Source organism: Equus asinus, chromosome 3, assembly GCF_041296235.1.
Source record: "Equus asinus isolate D_3611 breed Donkey chromosome 3, EquAss-T2T_v2, whole genome shotgun sequence".
Classification (NCBI taxonomy): Eukaryota; Metazoa; Chordata; class Mammalia; order Perissodactyla; family Equidae; genus Equus; species Equus asinus.
The window spans coordinates 29085330-29105032 of NC_091792.1; the positions used below are offsets into that span (position 1 = coordinate 29085330).

At 42.8% G+C, this 19703-nt stretch overlaps 1 protein-coding gene across 1 annotated transcript in view; it reads right to left on the reverse strand.

The window, feature by feature from the left end:
• Positions 1-5845: 5845 nt before the first annotated feature.
• Positions 5846-19703, reverse strand: part of SETD7 (SET domain containing 7, histone lysine methyltransferase) — a 45017-nt gene continuing 31159 nt past the window's right edge. Inside the window, exons 7-9 of the mRNA XM_014852861.3 lie at positions 18608-18725; positions 15584-15741; positions 5846-11630 (exon numbers count right to left, since the gene is read on the reverse strand). Coding sequence (XP_014708347.1) covers positions 11450-11630; positions 15584-15741; positions 18608-18725 — 457 coding nt within the window. The 3' untranslated portion in view covers positions 5846-11449. The remainder of the gene's footprint in view (positions 11631-15583; positions 15742-18607; positions 18726-19703) is intronic.

Genomic DNA, 19703 nt, shown 5'->3' on the forward strand with positions numbered 1-19703 from the left:
GGGAACTAGAAATAAAACCTGGAAGAGTGCAAGTGATTTAGGGTAAGACCATTAGTATTAGCCATGGTGACAGAAATTATTTTACAAGGAATTACTCTGTTTTTTTAGCTGCTCAGACCGAAAATTAGAGCTGGCCTTGACTCCTTTCTTTTTAATGTATTAAGCGTGTCTTTTTATTCTGATGCTTTAACATCTGAGGCCCTGCTGACCCTGGGCTACCAATTCCTAGAGATAGCAAACAACTTGTGTTTTTCATTTGCAAACCAACCAATCCAGAACTCACAGTGCAACTAGTTTCTCTATACGGGCTCTTATACAGATCTTCCTGTCTTACGATGGGGTTACCTCCCAACAAACCCATTGTAGGTTGAAAATATCGTAAGCTGAAAATGCATTTAACACACCTAACCTACCAAACAATATAGCTTAGCCTAGCCTACCTTACATGTACTCAGAAGTTACGTTAGCCTAAAGTGGGCAAAACCATCTAACACAAAGTCCATTTTGTAACAAAGTGTTGACTATTTCATGTAATTTATTGAATACGGTACTGAAAGTGAAAGACAGAATGGTTTATGGGTACAGATGGTTGTAAGTGTATCAGTTGTTTACCCTCATGATCATGTTGCTGACTGGGAGATGTGGCTCGCTGCTGCTGCCAGCATCACGAGTGTTGTACCACATATCGCTAACCCAGGAAAAGATCAAAATTCGACGTATGGTTTCTACTGAATGCATATCGCTTTTGCACCATTGTAAAGTAAAAAAATCATAAGTCGGGGACCGTCTGTACTTTGGGCCATTATCACCCCAGGGCCAGGTATCAGACAACCAAAGGCAGCCCCTACACCCTAGAGCCTATTGAAATTATTCAAACTAGCCAATCCTAAACCTTCCTGCCTTGCCTCGCCCATTCCTCCCCCCAGAAACCACAATAAAGGCTCTTGCCCATATTTTCCCCTACTCCCTCTGCCTACTTACTGACCCTGGTGCTTCCCTGTGTGGTCCCCACATGGGTGGTGTGCCCCTTCCTCTTGGGCACTGTGAGTAATGAACTATCTTTTCAGTGGCACTTGTCTATTGATCTGGTGGCCTCACCATACCTGCATAATAATAAAACCTATGTTTTAAAATATCTAATCCTACCTCTCAGCAAATTCTATTGTCTCTGTCTTTATGGTACATCCAAAATTCAACTATGTCTCATCACCATCGCCCCTTTTGTCCCATCCACCATCATCTTGTACTTTCTGCTTCCACTTGGGTCCCCCACCCCGAGTCCAGTCAATTCTCCACCTCTTAACAGCTAGACTGATCCAGTTACACAAGGAAGGCAGTCTTACCACTCTTCTCTTCAGAGCCCTCCAAAGACAGGGGTAATAGCAATTACAATTTCAAAAGTGTTTTTGGAACCTGCAGTAAACTAAGTTGGACAAAGCTGGTTTGTTTTTAAAACCAAACAAAAATATTTTGCATCGTTGGTTGACTTTCCGTCAAACTTCAAGTTACACACAAAGTCCTTAAAATGGCTTTAGGGACCCCTGTAGAATTGGATTTTCTGCTGTCCTTCTGCGCACATCACCCGGTCCTCTCTCCTTGACAGCTGCCCTGGCCTCCCTGCTGTTCTCGGACATTCCACGCACACTCCAACCTCAGGGTTTGGCTCCTTGCAGCCCCTCCTGGGACTGGAAACTTCCCCCAGGGCCCCAGGATTTTTGCTCCCCCTTGTTTAGTGGGGTCTCCTCAATCTTTCCCCTGTACCCCCTCCAACACTCTTTACACCCCTCCCTTGTCCCATAGCACTTACCTGACACAAAAAGTATTCCCTTGCTTGTTTATGACCACTGTCCCCATGAAAATGTAAGCTCCACAAGGTGGGGGCTTTGTTCTTGTTCAATGCTGATTTGTTAACGTCCTTGAAGAGTGACTGCCAGGTGGTAAAGCTTAAGAAATATGTGTCAAATGAATGAACAAACTGAGAAAGTGAGAACACGATAGCTCAGTCCTTCTCACATCAAATATTTAGAGAATGCTTTATATGCATCCAGTAAGACACACTTCTTGGTCCCCTAAAGCCTGCCATCTAAGGGGGAGGCCAGCTAGATGTTCTACTCATTATGCAGCTGAGAATATGCAGTGTACAGCCTGGTGGGGCCTGTCGACATCCACGGGGTCAGAGGAAGGGGACCAGTGAGGGCAGGACCTGAAGAGTCAGGCCAGCTTCCCGGGGCAGGGAGTGTTCATCACGGACTTCTCGGAAGGAGGCAGGTTTTGTCTAAGCCTGGAAAGGTGGCATTTCGAAGCAGAAGGAACAGTTAGTGAGTCTGCTCTATGCATCAGATCTTTTTTTTTGTTTATTCTCAGGTATCATTATTAGTGTAATTTTACAAGTAAGAAAACTGAAGCATAAAGAAGTTTTGTCACACAGTTGGGAAACCGCAGAGCTGGGATTTCAACCTAAGGTGATTACCAGAGTTCTCTTAACTATTGCAATCTACTGACTCCCATTCATTCATTCAATTTATTGAGTGCCTACTATGTGCCAGATGTTCAGGATCCATCAGTGAATGAAATAGACTAAAATCCATGTCCACCTGGAGCTGACACTCTAGAGGGAGGAGACAGACAGACATAATAGATAACTAAATATATAGCAAGTTAGAAGGTGGTACATGTTATGGAGGAAAAGAGAGGAGGGTAGAGTGGTTTGGGAATGCTGGGAGAGGAGGGGGTTGCAATTTAAGTGAGGTGGCCAAGGAGGCCTCATTTCAGGAAAGACTTGAAGGAGGTGAGGCAGGGAGCCATGTGGATCTGGGGAAAGACATGCGAGGTCTGAGAGGGGAGGAGTGAGCTGGCAAGGAGGGAGGAAGAGGGAGAGAGCAGGACGTGCGAAGAGTCTTCAACCCCAGCGCACCCATGGCAGCAGTCTTCACCCACGTTTGCTAGAGTGCAACCTAAAGACCAGTGTCACCTGGACAGCAGCAAAGCTGATTAAAAACAGTCTGACTCCAGCACCCAAGTCCTTTCCACCGCATGAACCCCCGGGTGCCACCACAGAGAGGCAGGAACAGTGAAACCCCATCACCGAGAAAGCTTCCTGTGGTGGAGGTGAGAAATGAGAAATAAGATGGACAGAGAGGCTCCAACTGAAATCCAGGCAGAGGGTGTGGAAGTTCTGAGTTGGGGCAGAGAGTGATGAGAAGAAAAGTACAGGAAGTGGCTGGGTATCGCATGGATTGGACCCAGGAGGGAGCGTGTTCTGGAGATCAGCTGATTGGTTGGCTAAGAGAATGATCAAGGGAAAGGAAGACTTAGGATATTAGCAGTTGGCCTTAACATGTAGAGAACATGAAGGAGGGAAGGGCAGGAGGAGAAAGGAACTCCTATAAATGTGGTTCAGAGAGCAGCCTGGAGCCCAGCCACCTGGCTTCTTAGTTAGTTCTGTGATGGAGTTACACACCTGCAAGTTACTTGACATCACTATGCCTCAGTTTCTCCTCTGTAAAATGGGGTGGTAAGAGTACCTATATCACATGGCTGTTGAGATATAAATGCACAATCTAAAACATTTAAAACTGCCTTATAAGCTCTACATGACTGTATCTTTGTAGAACCTCTCCCAACCTGCCACTAGAGAATTCTTTAAATTGATTTGAATTAATTTGCAAAAATCCATTTATTTATTTGAAGAGACTAATTTTCTTTCCTCTCTGAAGAAAAGAAGACAAAACTCATGATGTAGCTGAGGCAGACACTGTGGGTGGTCAGTCCAACTGTCATTTCTCCTTTCTTCCTTGCTGAGAGAACCCCAGCTTTGTTCAGGCCATCCACCCTTCTCCACACAGCTATATGCTTCCCTCAGATAATCATGGTGTCCCCGCGGCCCTTGCAAGTGATTGGTCTAGGTTTCCTCAGTGGTAGAGACCATAAAAGAGACTTTCCTTTTCACCGACTGGATGCTGCCAAATCTGGCTGTGATGTCTGGAACTGCGGCAGCTGTTTCGTAACTGTGAGGTGAGCCAGCCCCTGAGGGCAAACCTGACAAGCTGAGAATTGCAGAACAGAAAGATAGAAAGAACCTGGTTGAGTTGCTGAATTAACCAACTCTTGGGTCACTCAACACTTATGATGTGAGAGAGTAAATCTTTTTTATTGTTTAAGCTGTATTGAGTTGTATTTTTATGTTTCTTGAAGCTGAAAGCATTCTGATACTTGCAGAAGTAAAAATTTGGTAGCAATCTAGATAGATTCATTAAATTTTTCCTGAGTACACTACAAGAAGCGAAGTTCTAAATTCAAAACTTTGGCTTTAGTTTTCACAAAGAAACAAAACTTTAAGAGAAACACAAACCAATATGTTGCAGAGAAGTTAGTTTTAACTTTTTATGTGAAAGGCAACAGTTGTTTTCTAGAATACTTTTGGGGCAGAACTTTCTTATTGAACAACCCCAAATCAGTCAGATGCTGAGTTGAAACTAAACGTCTACAACAGCATAAAATCCTCCTGAATGACTGTTATCTAATTCTAGACTTGACTGCTGAAGTAATTTCAAGTCCACTGTGAACTAGAAGGCTGCACAGTCTGAAACATTAAAATACAAAGGCAGATATCTTATAAGAAGTATATGTGTGATGATTACTGAGACTAAAGTAACTTGGTTTCAATCTTCCTCACATTAACTTATGCTACAATCCTTGAGTCCACCAATCTTAACTCAGGAGAAATTTCCTGATCCTTCACTTTTGAGAGTTTAACTTCTTAGATTTACACCAGTTTGTATTAAAATTTCAATCTCACACCCGTCTCCCCCACAGGGAGGAAGAATATTAATATTGGGTGTTGGGGCCAGCCCAGTGGCATAGTGGTTAAGTTTGCGTGCTCTGCTTCGGCAGCCCAGGATTTGTGAGTTTGGATCCCGGGCGCGGTATCCACACACCACTCATCAAGCCATGCTGTGGCAGCATCCCATGTACAAAATAGAGAAAGATTGGCATAGATGTTAGCTCAGGGCCAATCTTCCTCACCAAAAAAATAAAATAAAATAAATTGGATGTCAGTGGGTAAAATTCTGCCTTAAAGATCCAGCGTTTGGATGTATCTTCATCCAAGTGGTAAAGCTGATCCAGCACCAGTTTGGACTTCGTCATCTCACTGGTTTCCATTTCCTTCCTTCGGTGGAAGAAGTGTGATAAGATCTGGGATCAAGCAACCAAGGGAAGTTGAGTAAAGCAGGAGATCTCATGGCTTGCTTCAGTTTGACGCCTCACTGTTCCTCACATAGCACAGCCCAACTTACTAGAGCCTTGGGGTCCTGGGCAGAAGGCCCAGCTAATAGCGAGGCTATTTTTACCCCGTGTCATTGGCTTTCGTCCTTTGGGAATGTTGCAGGGGAGAGTGTGGGAATGTTGATGTGATTTGGGCAAGAATAAGGTGACCCTGGGTTCCTCTGTTCACCAAAATCTCTAACATCTAACAAAGTTCCTAGACTTCCTCTAAACCATGAGCTGAAGTTTCCCATCCTTCAGATATTTCGCCTGATCATCTTATTTGCATTCAATACACTGAATATTGGTATAGGCAATCAGACATTTTTGGTTGATGTTGCTAATTTTTCTGGATTCTTGGGTGTATGTGGAGTCACATCAAACATACAGCAAGCTTCTAATCTTTCTAATCCTCCTCAGGTCTTACTGTCATGTATTGAAAATGGTAAATAGTTAATCACATTTTTAAACAACTTAAAATGTAAAGTTTGCTTTGTCATTTAAATATACAGGTAGGCGTACCATAAGAGAAACGTTACTGCCTTTCTGCCCTTGACAACCAAAGGAAGACAATGACAGATGATTGTATATTTTGTTTAATACTTGCATTGTTTCTATAGCGCAATTATAGCAATCTTTAAATTTACTTTTCATTACAAATATTTGTCAAGTTTTGTTTCAGAAACATTTTTCCAACTCTCTTGCACATGCACCCAGACACACTACAAAAAACTCATTCATAACACAGTAAGGGCAAACATTATTCATGTAAACATCTTTCATTAATTTCCCATAATTTAAAAAAATCATAGAATTATAGATATTGAATAAGGCTCATAGATTTAGTTCAAATTCCACAAAAGACCAATCAAAGATGCTCGTTAACTGTGATGGGGTTAACTTTTGGTTGCAATACATGCTGAAAGTGTACCCCTGGCTTCCGATCCTTAAACATACCTCACAACCTAATGAATGCATTTCAGGATAGAAAAAGAACATAGAAAACCCAGGAGGAAAACCTTTTGAAGTAGGGAGCTCAGAACCATGAACCTAATTTCTACTATGATAAGGAGGCATTATGTAGTCCCTGTAGTTTCTCAATACATGAATCGAGATTAATTATAGTAACCCAAAATTTAGCCAAGTCGATATGTTAAGATACATTGGCATGTGTGGACATATTGCTAGTATACACAGTGAAAATTTGTCATGATATTTATCGTTTCATTATATCCAGGACCAAAGCAGGAAAAAAAAAAAAAACCCCACTCAAGTTGAATATCATTATGAAGGAGTGTTCTAATAACGTAAGAGTCAGGAGAGTTGGGAGGTATGTCCTGGGATGTGATTGGTCTTGATATTAAAACAACTTCTAACACGGTGTGTAAAGTCACAGACAGAGGAAGCAAGGATTTGCGTTATCCGAGGACGTCTCTCTCTGGCTGGAAGTTTGGTGCTTAGGTGCATAGTCTCCCAGAGCCGAGACAGGAAATGTACTGTGCTGAGAAATGGGCCCCTTGCCAGCTGCTCCCTGCTCCTTCCTCTCTGCGAGGTGGAGGTCAGGAGGCAGGGACTGCTGGCAAAACCGTGAAGTCCCACCCTGGGGTCTGCACCCCAACTCCACTGAGGGCAGCCTCCCTGACATGTGTGACTAGGCAGTAAGGGTGGCGGTTGATGGTGGCCAGAAAACCCAGTTCCGAGGTTCCCACGGCCATGTCTGGCTTCTGATTCTGCTGCCCTGCAAAGAAATTGTGCTCCGGATAACTGCACCGGTGCCTCTAATGCCTCTGATTCACTCCCAGGCCCTCCCAGGCCTGGAGCGATGTCACTGAAAGGTGGACAAGCCTCCACGAGCACCTAACTTACACCAAGAAGCGGCTGAGGCACTGGGGAAACCTACAGCTCTCTCCACGTCAGATGCAACCACGCAGGGAAGTTGCCATGAGTCAGAGTTATTTGTAGGCTTTTGGTTTTTAAAAAATCAAAATTGATCGGCATCGTATCTCAATAGACTCAGATAATTCTCACCAAAAATTTTGTAATTTGTTTAAATAGCACTGGAATAATTCAACTTCATTTAAATATATTCATTCTACCGTGAAAATATTTCATACAAACATCTATGTACATACAAACACATTAAAATTTGTGAAAAGGGTTTAGACCCCTGTGGTTGTATGGCTTGAAATAGTTTCATTGCTTTGAATAGGTATGCACACATTTGGCAAAATAAAACTATTAAAATTTAGGATTTTTAAAATAAAAAGTGACCCCGAGCCTCCAAATTCCTGAAGGGAAAGATCAAAGAAAAAACAATCTATCAAGGTACCTCAAGTAGACATAAAGTTAATATAGTTTGTGAACCTTTGATCTGTGGCAAATAAACATACAAACTACCGGTCTTGCAACATAGTTTTGCTTGTTTTGCTAAAACAAAAGATGTCTGGACTCTACATCATTACTCTGAAGACAGAAACTTGAGGCAACCGTTTCAAAACAAAGTAAATCAGAAAACCCTACCCTCTTGGGAGATCTTAAATGTATTTGACAGTGAGTGATTTAAGATTTTATTTATGAAAGGAGAGTTACTAAAGTGCCACATACTGTCTCACTGAGAAGACCACCCTTTAATTCACTGTTCACAGTTGCTGCAATTTGAATAGTTACGATTACATGCTGCAAATGGTTACTCTTGGCCTCCACCTTCAGGTTGTTGGTGACAAGGAAATAGTTTTTCAAGTGTGAAGAACCCGCAGGGGACAAATAAGTTTTAACTATGGCCCTAGACAGGTTCAAAGAGGTCTTGAAAAACGCATTTCCTTCCTCGTTTCTCAGGTAGACCAGGGATGAAGCAGGTTAAATAAGAATAGGTTCTACAAAACTCAAGCCTTCCTCGCCTGTTGCTTTTAATCTCATCATTCTTTTGTGTCAGAAATTCAGTCCTTGCAGCTGTTTTGCTAGTCCATCAAATGTCCATTTGGGGACATACTCCTACAGATTAGTTCCTATTCCTAAGTCTAACACAAGATAATATTTGTCATAGAAAAGCTGCTAAGGAAAGATCTAGTCATGCAGGAGTTGGACTGAGACAGCTCTGAGTGAATCTCCTCCAGAACATGGCATCATGCCCACTCACAGGCGCCCGCCATTTTGGGGGGAGAGCATAGTTCTCTCTTTCTTCCCCACCACATGGAATCTTCCAGATTTCTGCCACGATTATGATGCTGATGAGACTACCAGCTTCAGCAGCTTCCTGACATATTTCCTTCCACAGTGGATGTAAAGACTCAGTAGAAAAATACATCCCGAGGTTTCCCCCCAAGACTTTGGCTCAAAGAAGGAACAAACCCTTACTTCCTTACCAGTTAATTCCTTACAGAACCTCAACCCCCTCGACTTCTTTACCTACCTACGGAACACAGTGAGTCTCAAGCTCCCCTCTGATTCCACCCTGTGACGAAGCCTTACATTTGGAAGTGTGTGTGCGTGGGGGGGGGGGTGGGGGTTGGAGGGGTGGGGAAGCAGGAGCGACGGAGCCAGACATGGACACAGGATTAGTGGAGAGAGGTACACACAGAGGGTCCGAAGGGCACACACAGCCTGAGGGACTAGCTAGAGAGGAGAGGGGCTCCCATCACGGAGGGAGAGACAGTAACTGAGCTGGAGAGATCAGCTGGGGGTATTGTTACATACAGGCGCCCAGGTGTTCTCACAGACAAGAGAGAAAGAGGAACGAGAGAGGGCAGGAGAAAGAAGAGCCAGAAGACATAGGAACAGAGGAGGGAGAAAGAGATGCTCGACTTGGGTGTATTGTTTCCTCTGACTTGTCTGAAGGTCACAGACACGATGCTGGGTTTTAAACTCAGAGTTATCATTCAACATCTAATTGAAAAATGGATTAGTTGGTTAACCACTACTTAGGACTCTTAAAAAATTCCGTTTGAATGGGGTAATCAGAGTAGCCTATTACGACAGAAATTATAGCCCACTGCAGCCTCCACCAGGGCAATATCGCCCTCAGAATGGAAATCATTCAAAGCGGAGCTGTACCGGAGTGCGATCTGCGCCATCCCTTCCCTGACCTCACTCCCTGACCTGGTTCCACCACCCCACGGACTGGGGTTAATTAAAGCCATCTTTCTCCTGAAGACAGTCACTCACTTTGGGAGCATTTGAATTAAAGCACCTATCAGAAGACAAGTCCCAGGACTCTGCCCATCTGTCACAGTTTACAGAACGGTCTCTTTCTACAGAATAGAAGCAATCCTGTCCTGGTGCCTTTTAATCTAAAACTCTATTCAGTTCCCTTTGTGGGAGATCTTTCTGACAACCCTGACAACTTCTCATGTGTGAACCATCAGCTTTTTGCCCTGAAACCACTGCCACCTAGTTGCACCACATGCATCGCGTGCACGGGCAGCGTGCTCGGCTCCGCTGGACAGAGGGGAGCTGCTGGAAGCCTCGCCTTGTAAAGAGGGAAGGGCTGCTTCTGTCACTGACTTGAGGGCTGAATCCCACGCCCAGGGGCTGCCTGAAACGCAAGTTGTGAGCAGCCCTGGACCAAGCACTTCTGTTAAATTCTTCCTAAGAGCAATGTGTAACTGACAAGAAATAGCAGACTTCCTTCTGTCTGTTTCTTTACTCTTCACCCACTCCCGGCAAGCCTTCTCTACTCAGCCAGAGCTCGCTATTGGCTACAGCTTGGAAGGCTTTAGCTTTCAAGACCAAACTGGCTCAGGCAACAGGTGCCACCATTGACAGTTGCGGGTCGGAGCAACTGCTGCTCTCCAGACCTCCCAGCTGCTTCGTTGAGGCATCAAAAGAAGACACAGCTATGGCATGTGGTGAGGACACTTACAAAAACCCAAAACTCTCAGAATTCATTCAGAGCAATCCCAGTTATGTTACATACCTAATTAGCTAAACTAAAAAACAGGGTTTTTCTCCTTATTTCTGCAGTTGTGACTACACATATGGCTTGCAAAATGGCTGAAATGCTATTGATATAGTTGCTTTTAAACTATACAGGTGTTATTCTTAATTCACAATGCTTTGAAGCAGGTAAGTGTTTTAAAATTACTACGATGAAGAGTTTTAGCGTTAAGGTTTGATTTGTACCTAGTGACCAGTTTGTCTCTCTTAATAGTAGCGATTAAAACAAATCAACGTTTGAATTCTGTGTTAGAATTCAAGTTTGCTATTTGACTTTTGAATTCAATGCACTGGGCCACAAGCCAGACTGCTCTATGTTATGCACATTTAATGTGTACCCAAGGAGAAAAAATTACTAGCACTATTAAAGATATTGCAAAATTGCCACAGTTACTGCTTAGAAATACGAATTTCCTTCTCTTCTTTCTTAAAGTATATATTACAACTCTTCCATAACTTAATGCAAACAAAGTAAATTCATTTCTTCTCACATCTTAAAGCAAAGATATCTTTGTTTACATGCGAGAATAATAATTTGATAATAATACCCCGGCACTATGAGCCAGATCTTTATATTAGGACATAATAATGAAACAATGAGAGAGAAAGAGCCAGAGAGACCTACACACTGGCACAGACACAAAATCCATTTGGAAGTTTTCTCTTGTGAAAGATATCTAAGAGAATAGGACAGAGGGGTGAAATGACTCAAAAAATGGGATTCTGTTTGCTAGGGAAAAAACAAAGCCATTCTATTGCAAGATACAGATCAAAGGTTAAAAGGCAAATTATACTACATTTAGAGAATAAAAATGTAGTAATTCTCCAGCCTCCACACGGCATGGATGCAAGTGTGAGAACACAGTTTGCATCGGCCGTAGGAAAAAAATCAAGGAAAACCACTGACTAAAAATGACTGAAAAAAACCCCTTTCCCTTTTTCAGTCTAATCATTTGGCATCTCTGGATGTGGTACAGATTTAGACTTGAACCACCCAAGAACATCACGCTGTCTTATGTCAAGTGCTCGACAATACCTCTCAGTAGGACTTTGTTGCAAGGCTAGCTAATTTTAAATCTGGTATGAGTAATACAGTCAAACCTAGTTAGTATGCGAGAAAGTCGTTGCTAACGCAGAGTGAGAGGATGTGATGTCACAGCATGAGCAGTCCCTGGTTGTCCCGTTGTCAGATAAACGTAGTGCATAGATCCAAGTTTCTATTCCAGGTCTCTGAAGCCCAGAGCCAGGCCTTTCACTTCTGCTGGGTGGCCTGGAAGGCCTTCAGCTCCACCTGGTACCACTCAGGAGCTTCAGGCCCACTCTTCCCTGGGGGGCTGTGGTCATAGCCATAGGCAACGGTGAGCTCCTCATCGGCCTCCACAGCTCGCAGGGTGCGGATGCATTTGATGGGCCCAAAACGGGGGTGGACAAACCTAGACATCAAGAGGCGAACAGTCAATCCCGGGCCAGACCAGGAGGTTAGAAGCAAAGGCTAGGGGGTGCTGATGCAGGAATCACCCATGTGCTCCTCCCTGGACACCACTGAGAGGTCCTCACGGTGTGGTCCACAGATCAGCCAGCATCTACTTCACCTGGGAGCGTGCTAGTGATGTGGAGAATCTCAGCCCCACTCAGACCTGCTGAATTGGAATCTGCATTTTAACAACACCCCAAGGTGGTTCATATGCACATTAAAGTTTTAAAAGCACTGTTCTATCTTCCTTTTTGAGCATATCTGGCACTCTGTATTTATAAACCAACGATCGTGGTCAACAACAATCTACCCTTAATGAGAAATAGGATCCTGAGCAGCCTATCAGCATTTCAGCTCACCTGGTCTGTAGCATCAGATTACCTGGCTGGACCTCAGGTGGCGAAAGGCTTTTCCAGAGCACTTTTGGAGTTCTAAGAAATAGCCATGTGGATTTTCAAAAGCGAAAACTCTGTATTCCACTCTATGTGTATAGAGGAAGTATTATTTTCTAGCATAAAAGTAGACGAAGATTTCTTTCTAAGAGAGAAGTCCAGACCTCTCTACCCACCTGATTCTTTAATATTTCCCTGTGATGCCTTCTGTGAAGGGAGCAGCATCTCATCATGTAACAACTCCTCTCGGAACAAGAGGCTGGCTAATGCTATGACTGTGTTCCTCTGCCAAAGGCTCCCAACCCACTTCACCGGCACAGCTCCCTGCAGGAGCTAAGCTATTCAGGGAATAAGTAAGTAATAGACGTGGTTCCCCTAACAGCTGCCGAATCCCAAGACGCAAGGCATGGCCAGAAAGAACTTAGCTTTATTTTTATATGCTCCTGGTCAATCTCAGTCATTTATAGTCACATTTTGAACAAAGGGCACCGAGACACCAAAGGAGAAGTTTCCAGGCCCTAAGTCAGATTGGCATGTGGGGTATGCTGGTTAGTATGTAGCTGGTTCCCTCCACCGGTGGTGAGAAAGGAGTATTTCTGCAGTTTAGGGGCATCTTTTATGTAGGGGAAAAAGGAACAACTTTTCCCTCACTCCACGGGGGCCTCCATGTCCACCTTACTGGGTGTCATGTTTCCTGGAAAGTACACTTGACTTGGGGTCAGAAGACTGGTGTGAGTCCTGAGTCCACACATTCTTACTGCCTCCTCTTGGAAAACTCACCTCCGTATGTCAGAATCTCACCTTCCCCATCTGCAAAATCATAGTACTAGTAATCTTTATCCTACAAGAGTTTTGTGGTGACAAAATAGGATCACATATATAAAGCACTTCATACAGTGCCTGGCACAAAGTGAGGACTCAACTAATATTAGTTATGACGTGTGTGTGTGTGCGTGCGCATGCGTGTGCACAGAATTCTCACACTGTCCTCCAAAACAGAGGAGATCCCTGGACCAGGCATTTGGGAATTCCTTACTAAAATCACAATTCTTTGTCTCTAAATTAAAATATTTCATTAAAATTAATTCTCCTGAAATGGAGCTCTCGTTCGTTTTCTGGGACACTGAAAAAATCCTGTGAGAAGCCTAAGACTTCTCTTATAATCCTCTCGTATTTTCATTTTCCTGCTCATTCTCATTATTTTCAGAGAGCAGAAGATGGGCAGCCTGAAAAGAAAGAACTCCATTTCAGGGCTGATTCTTCAAGCTGGCACTAAGGTACCCGGTGAAGAGCACTTTGACTGAGAGACCTGCGCTTCCTGTCTGTGACCTGGGAGAGTCAGACTCGCTGCCTCACGGAGTTACTGGGAAAACTGAATAAGATAATGCATGAGAAGCACAGCAGTGACCTGGAGTAAGAGCTCAGCAAATGTTAACCGCACGATCAGCTGTCAAACCAAACCTCTGCACCAAATGGTTTGGGCCCCTTGTCAACATGTCACCTATATTTACAGCTGGGAAAGTAACTCTTGTCTATTTGTCCATTTGGCATTTTGTACTATAGTTAAAACAGCTTGCAGAAGTGTTGTTTTGTTTATTTGAAAGTGTGCATAACAACACCAATGATTTTAGGAACAAACAAATGCCATGAATTGGTATCTAAATTTTATATTTGATTATTATTCAGGTAGTCTTCCCATTACCCCAAATAACTAATTGGTCACATTGGGCTTGGGGAAAAAACCCTGAAGAGTACAAGGACTTGATTTTGCACAATTGGTTCCTTCTCTTGTCTCCTGTGCTCTCTTCTTTTTGGTGAGAAAAATCACATCCTTGCAATGAAATCACAGAACTCATTTGTTTTAAAAGAATAGTCTATGTAGCATTTATTATTGTTAGTTACCGCTGCTTTAAAGTGTTGTTTTTAAGCTGTTTGCAGCTTGGAACTATGCTTTGGCCTCATTCACACTGGCCACGAAAGCCATGGAATTAATAACAGTGTCAGTTTCATTTCACATGACACATGTCCCTTGCCATTTCTACCCGCCCTTTAAACAGAAGTTGCAGCTTCAGTACTTGCTACTGGCTGCCAAGGAGAGCAAGTCACTGCCAGAACAATTTTTTAAGCCATCTCAGGGATGCAAGAAGGGACATTCAAATCCTGGCAGTTTTCCTACAGACTAAATGCACATGATCTGGTCCTGCTTATGTTAACACCCTAGAGGACTGAGGGACTGCGAGCTATAGCTGAGCAGAAGAGGTTGCACACAGCTCTCAGGCTCCCAGGAAGAACTAGCATTCTCAGGCTGAGCTAAGGAGAGCAATGCCGATAGTACAAAGAATCCCACCTGTATCCTTTAAGGAATAGTTGGGGATGCTTGACTACGGGAAGAGAAAATTCAGGGGTCACATGAAAACTACTAAAATATTTGTAAGGCTACTCCGTGGAAGAGAGATTGACACAGTGCACAAGAAATAAAGGGAGATAAGTAGGGCCAAGGGCTGGATGTTACAAGGAAACCCATTTGGGCTCAATAGAAAGAACTTTCTAATCATCAGAGTCCAAAAGCTAATTCCATAATATCTATTTCAGTCTGTCCAGATAGCCACCTTTGTGGATAACAGTAAGCTCCTATTCAATGGAAATTTCCAAAAAGACATTCAATAAGCACTTGTAAGGAGAGGCCCAAACCCCAAGAGAGTGGCAAGATTATTTGATTTTTTAAAAAATAGCAGCTTTGCTGAGATATAATTCACATATCATAAAATTCATCCAATTTAAGGGTGCAATTCAGTGGTTTTCAGTTGTGCAACCATCACCACTATCTGATTTTATAAACTTCTGTCACCTTCAAAAGAAACCCCATATTCATTAACCATCAACCCCCATTTACCCCACTCCCCCTAGCTCTAGGCAACCACTGATCTACATTCTGTCTGCATGAATTTAACTATAGCAGACAGTTCATATAAACGGAATCATACATTGTGTGTTCTTTGGTGACTAGCTTCTTGCACTTAGTCCAATTTTCAAGGCTCATCCATGTTGTGGAATGTCAGTATTTCATTCCTCTTTATTGTCAAATAACAGGGACTCGTTGATTTTGCAGGTCTTCTCCCACACTAAGACCTCATGCTCTAGACTTAGCATTTTATTTTCCTCCTTCCTTTCATATCATCAGAGGGTTCCCTAATCTCCATTGTGCAGAGTAAGTTCAATTTTTACTATTATTTCAAATAACACTATCCTTAACTTTCCAGAATGAGGCAATTGAACAACAAAAAGCTGCAATAAAACAGCCACCACTAAGTATAGTGTTTCTATAGCATTTCTACTCTTTGAAGCACTTTTCCACGTCCTAGCCTGCCAGGGCCAGAGTGGGGCTGTTTAGATTCTGAATTTCAAGTCACAACCGAGAGGCCCCCCGCAGAGGACCTGGGTCATTCTGAGGGAGGGGACTTCTCCTCGGTCTCAGGGCCCCGAGGCAGAGATCTGCCCAGCGGCTCGGTATGACACTTACATATCGTAGATGCAGTTTGGAGTGAAGGAGTGATTTGCCTTGTGTCCCAAGGAGGCACAGTACTTGGATACGTGGTTGAAGGGCTCAGGCACATCAATGACCGTTTCTTCATCGAGGGAGAGAGTGTTCCCATTCAGGGCCCAGTCCCTGCTGTCAACCTATGGAAAACAAGAAAGTGGACCTTAGAGACGACGCGTCTCCCAAGAGTCCAAAGGACATCAGGGATATTAACTCCTTTATCCCTAAACTTCATGGTTTGAGTGCCACACACGTGAAAAGAGCCTAAGGCATCCCTCTGCACACTGATGGGACAAAAGGCATCTGTGGGCAGCATCAGGCAGCTCAACATACTATTTCTTGATTTTCCCCATCTTATATGAAAAAAAGGATTTCAAGTCCCTTACAAAGACATACAGAAATATAACCAGATACCTTGAATTAAAAGTAGGTGAGTGTTATATAAATGAGCCAAAGATGGCTTCTATGTATTGGCTCCTAGGTTGTTTATTTCTTCACTGCACACTGAGACCTGGTACCTCAAAAGCCCACAGCACCAAACTCAAATTTTTACACATCCAATTGCTTTTTAAATAACAAACAAGGCAGAGCTTTAGCCATTTAGAGTCTGCTTTCATGGCAGACCTCACAAAACCTCACACCACGTCTGCTAGCAATAGATAAGATAAACCCAGGACCATAAAGACCCCAGACTATAGCTGTTGTTTGGAGCTCTCTGTCCCAGACTCCTCACCATGCTGCACATCACCTAGACATGTAAGCCCCCTCTCTGATCCCTCTCTTTCCCAGGAGTTCCCTGCCCTCCTCCTCTCTGGATGGCAGCCCTTGAGCCATAAGCCTCTGAATGGTCTAATGCTGGGAGGACATCCCCTCTCATACAACACTGTCCAAGCGCTACCCAACACCCATAAAGCCTGTTGTGAGCCACTGCCTCTTGTGGTCATATCTTTTTCTTTGATCAGCCCCTAAATCCCTTTAACCCCTGTAGTGAGAAGGAGGAGGCAAAAGAAAAACAAAAGTAATAACATCAAATGGAACAAGAAATAAAGGAATGCAAAACACTGTGCTCTAGGAAATTCCTACACCTTTGCTACAGGAGGGTAACCAACGTGACCAGCAGATAACATCACTGATTACCTATATGCTTTCTTATCTACAACAGGACTCCCTATCTGCAGCACAACCAACAGGCTTCCCCCTTTCCAATCCACTCCCAGCCAACACACCCCAGGATCTGTCGATACCAGAACAGCCTTTTGGAGTAAACAGGATCAAATATTGATACAAAACTATTGACTCTCAGAGATATACCATCTCTCTCATTTCTAAATTACAGTTATGCTTTTATTTGCATCTGATATTCACTCAACAGATATTCACTGAAAGCTACGACATGCCAGGCACTGTTCTAGGTGCAGGGGATACAGCAGTGATGTAAGCGGAAAAAAATCCTCATGGATCTTAATATCCCAGACCTGTCATGGGACACAGATAAACAGCCCTAGGTACCATCTACCTTATGTTGTCACTAGTTGTGTATTTGTCTTATCTCCCCAACAGAATCTAAATTTCATGAGGGCAAGGAGGGTGTCTCACTCATTTACACAGTACAACATAGTGAGTTTCAGCACAGAGCCAGATTCTGCTATTTGGAACCTGCTTGAACTCTGCTAGTTATTTGTGGCCTTGGGCAAATGGCTTAACCTCTCTGGGCTTCAGTTTCCTTATCTGTAAAATGTTTGAACAAATAAACTATATGTCAATGTCCTGAGCCACCTTTCATACGCTGAATTCCTTGGACTTTCTGGACTGTTGATACAGAGGTCTGGCCATCACAAGGGGACACTGTGTGCCAGACCACACCTCAGTTTGGGTGCACTGACATCTTTGCCTGTGCAAAGTGCTCTGAATGTGCAATAACTCGATTATTTCATGGCATTTGCCTCTTTATTATTCTACAGGAATAAGTAAAAAAGTGAAGACATGAAGGTGGAATATGAGCGATAAGCTTCAGTCCCACGCTCTTGATGCAGTGAGACCAGGATAGAGAGCTCTCGCTGTGCTCAGAGCATCGAACTTTTTGCCATTAAGCAGACACTTAAGGAAGTTAACTGTGAAGCGAAGAAACAAAAACAAAACACATGAAATCTGGGAAACGTATCAAAGATTGTGTCTTAAAGACAAGAGGTGATTCAACTCTAACTTTTTATTTTTAATTTTTTTGGCAATAGAACATTTCCTGGCAAGATGTAGACTACTGTACAGCTTTTGCACAAACAGAGCTAGGGCGCCTTCCTATAAAGCACCCTGCCCAAGATCATAAATTAATTACGGACAGTCCAATTGGATCTCAATTTTTCAGACACTAGGTGTAGTCCATTACAAAGCAACTACTGTGTCATTGACAGCACAATCCCACTTTCTATAAAATAGCTGTGGAACTTAAAAAAAAAATCATATTAAGGCTCCACATAAGGAGGAAAATATCTGCTATAGACTGAATGTCTGTGTCTCCCCAAAATTGACATGTTGAAACCTCATCCCCAGTGTCATGGTAGTTGGAAATGGGGCCTCTGGGAGGTGCTTGGTCATGAGGGCATGCAGAGCCCTCATGAATGGGATTAGTGCCCTTATAACAGAGGCCCCAGAGAGCTCCGTCATCCTTCTTGCCATGTGAGGTTGCAGTGAAAAGAGCGTTGTCTATGAACCAGGAAGTGGGCTTCACCAGACACCAGATCTGCTGACACCTTAATCATGGTCTTCCCCGCCTGCAGAATTGTGAGTAAATTTTTGTTGTTTATAAGCCACCCTGTCTACAATACTTTTGCTACAGCAGTCCAAAGCCTGTTATAAGACATGTCCAAGCAATTTTACCAAAAACCTAGCTGTTTGATCCATGATATTTCTAGTGAATATTAAAGTAAAGGGACTAATGAGAAAATTAAGAGTGTTTAAAACAAAGCCCTTTAACCAATCCGGTTGATTTTCCACTTTGACTCTACTCACCTCTTGGTGTGTAATTCGGACTCCATTATAAAAAGACATAACAGTATTAGGTCCCACTGCTACCTTTGAAAACAGTCCTTCTCCAGCACTGGAGATGAGAGATTCAGCAACATAAACCCTAAACAGAAAAAAGGGTCAAATAATAATTTTTTTTAGTCTGACATGTCACTCTTTATGTCAACCACCAAAATATCATTGTGGCTACTGAATCCAAAATGTTAGTACATAATAATCCAACGAGGAAGGAAGAAAATAAAGTTAAACCACAAGATTTTGGCATTCGAAATTGAAGAACTGGTATTTAATGTCTCCTTTAGAGTGGTGTTTAAAAGTGTTCTCTAACAAGAGGGTTATTATTTTATATTCACAAAGTAACTCAGTGCTTGAGATAAGGTTTTTAAAAAAAATGTTATGTTTTTAGTTAATGACAATTTCACTGTCTTATTGGACAAGTAAAATACTTTCCAGAGCTAAAGCTATACCCAAGTTTATCAGTGCCAAATAGGAGGAAAAGACGGTTTTAATTAAGCCCCAAGATTAATCTCTTACATGAAAGAGTGACAAACAGTTAATAAAATATATCCCATAAGCACTTTCCAACAAAGGAGTTTATAATGGGTCAGCTAACTACAGCTGGAGGGCCAAATCTGGCTGCTGCTCATTTTTGTAAATAAAGCTTTATTGGAACACTGCCACACCTATTTGTTTGGTATTGTCTATTACTGCATTAGCATTACAAAGGCAGAGTTGAGTAGTTGCAATAGAGACCTACAAAGCCGAAAATATTTACTATGTGACCCTTTACAGAAAAAGTTTGCCAACCACTGGTTTATAAAAAAAAACGGCAGTCATGATTATGAAATTGAATTTAAGACAAGAGTACATGCTCCATCGACAGCAATTTCAGTTCTTCTGACACTGTGATGTAATGACTCTGGTGTAAATGATCATCTGTAACTTTTGTTACATAGATCTTATGCTTATTTAATGGACTGGAAGACTGAATTATTGCTTCCAACTCTTTACTCTCTCCCTGTGATAGAATTATACATCTTGCCACTTGGCCATGTGACCTCGTGGTGCTTCCTTCAGAGTG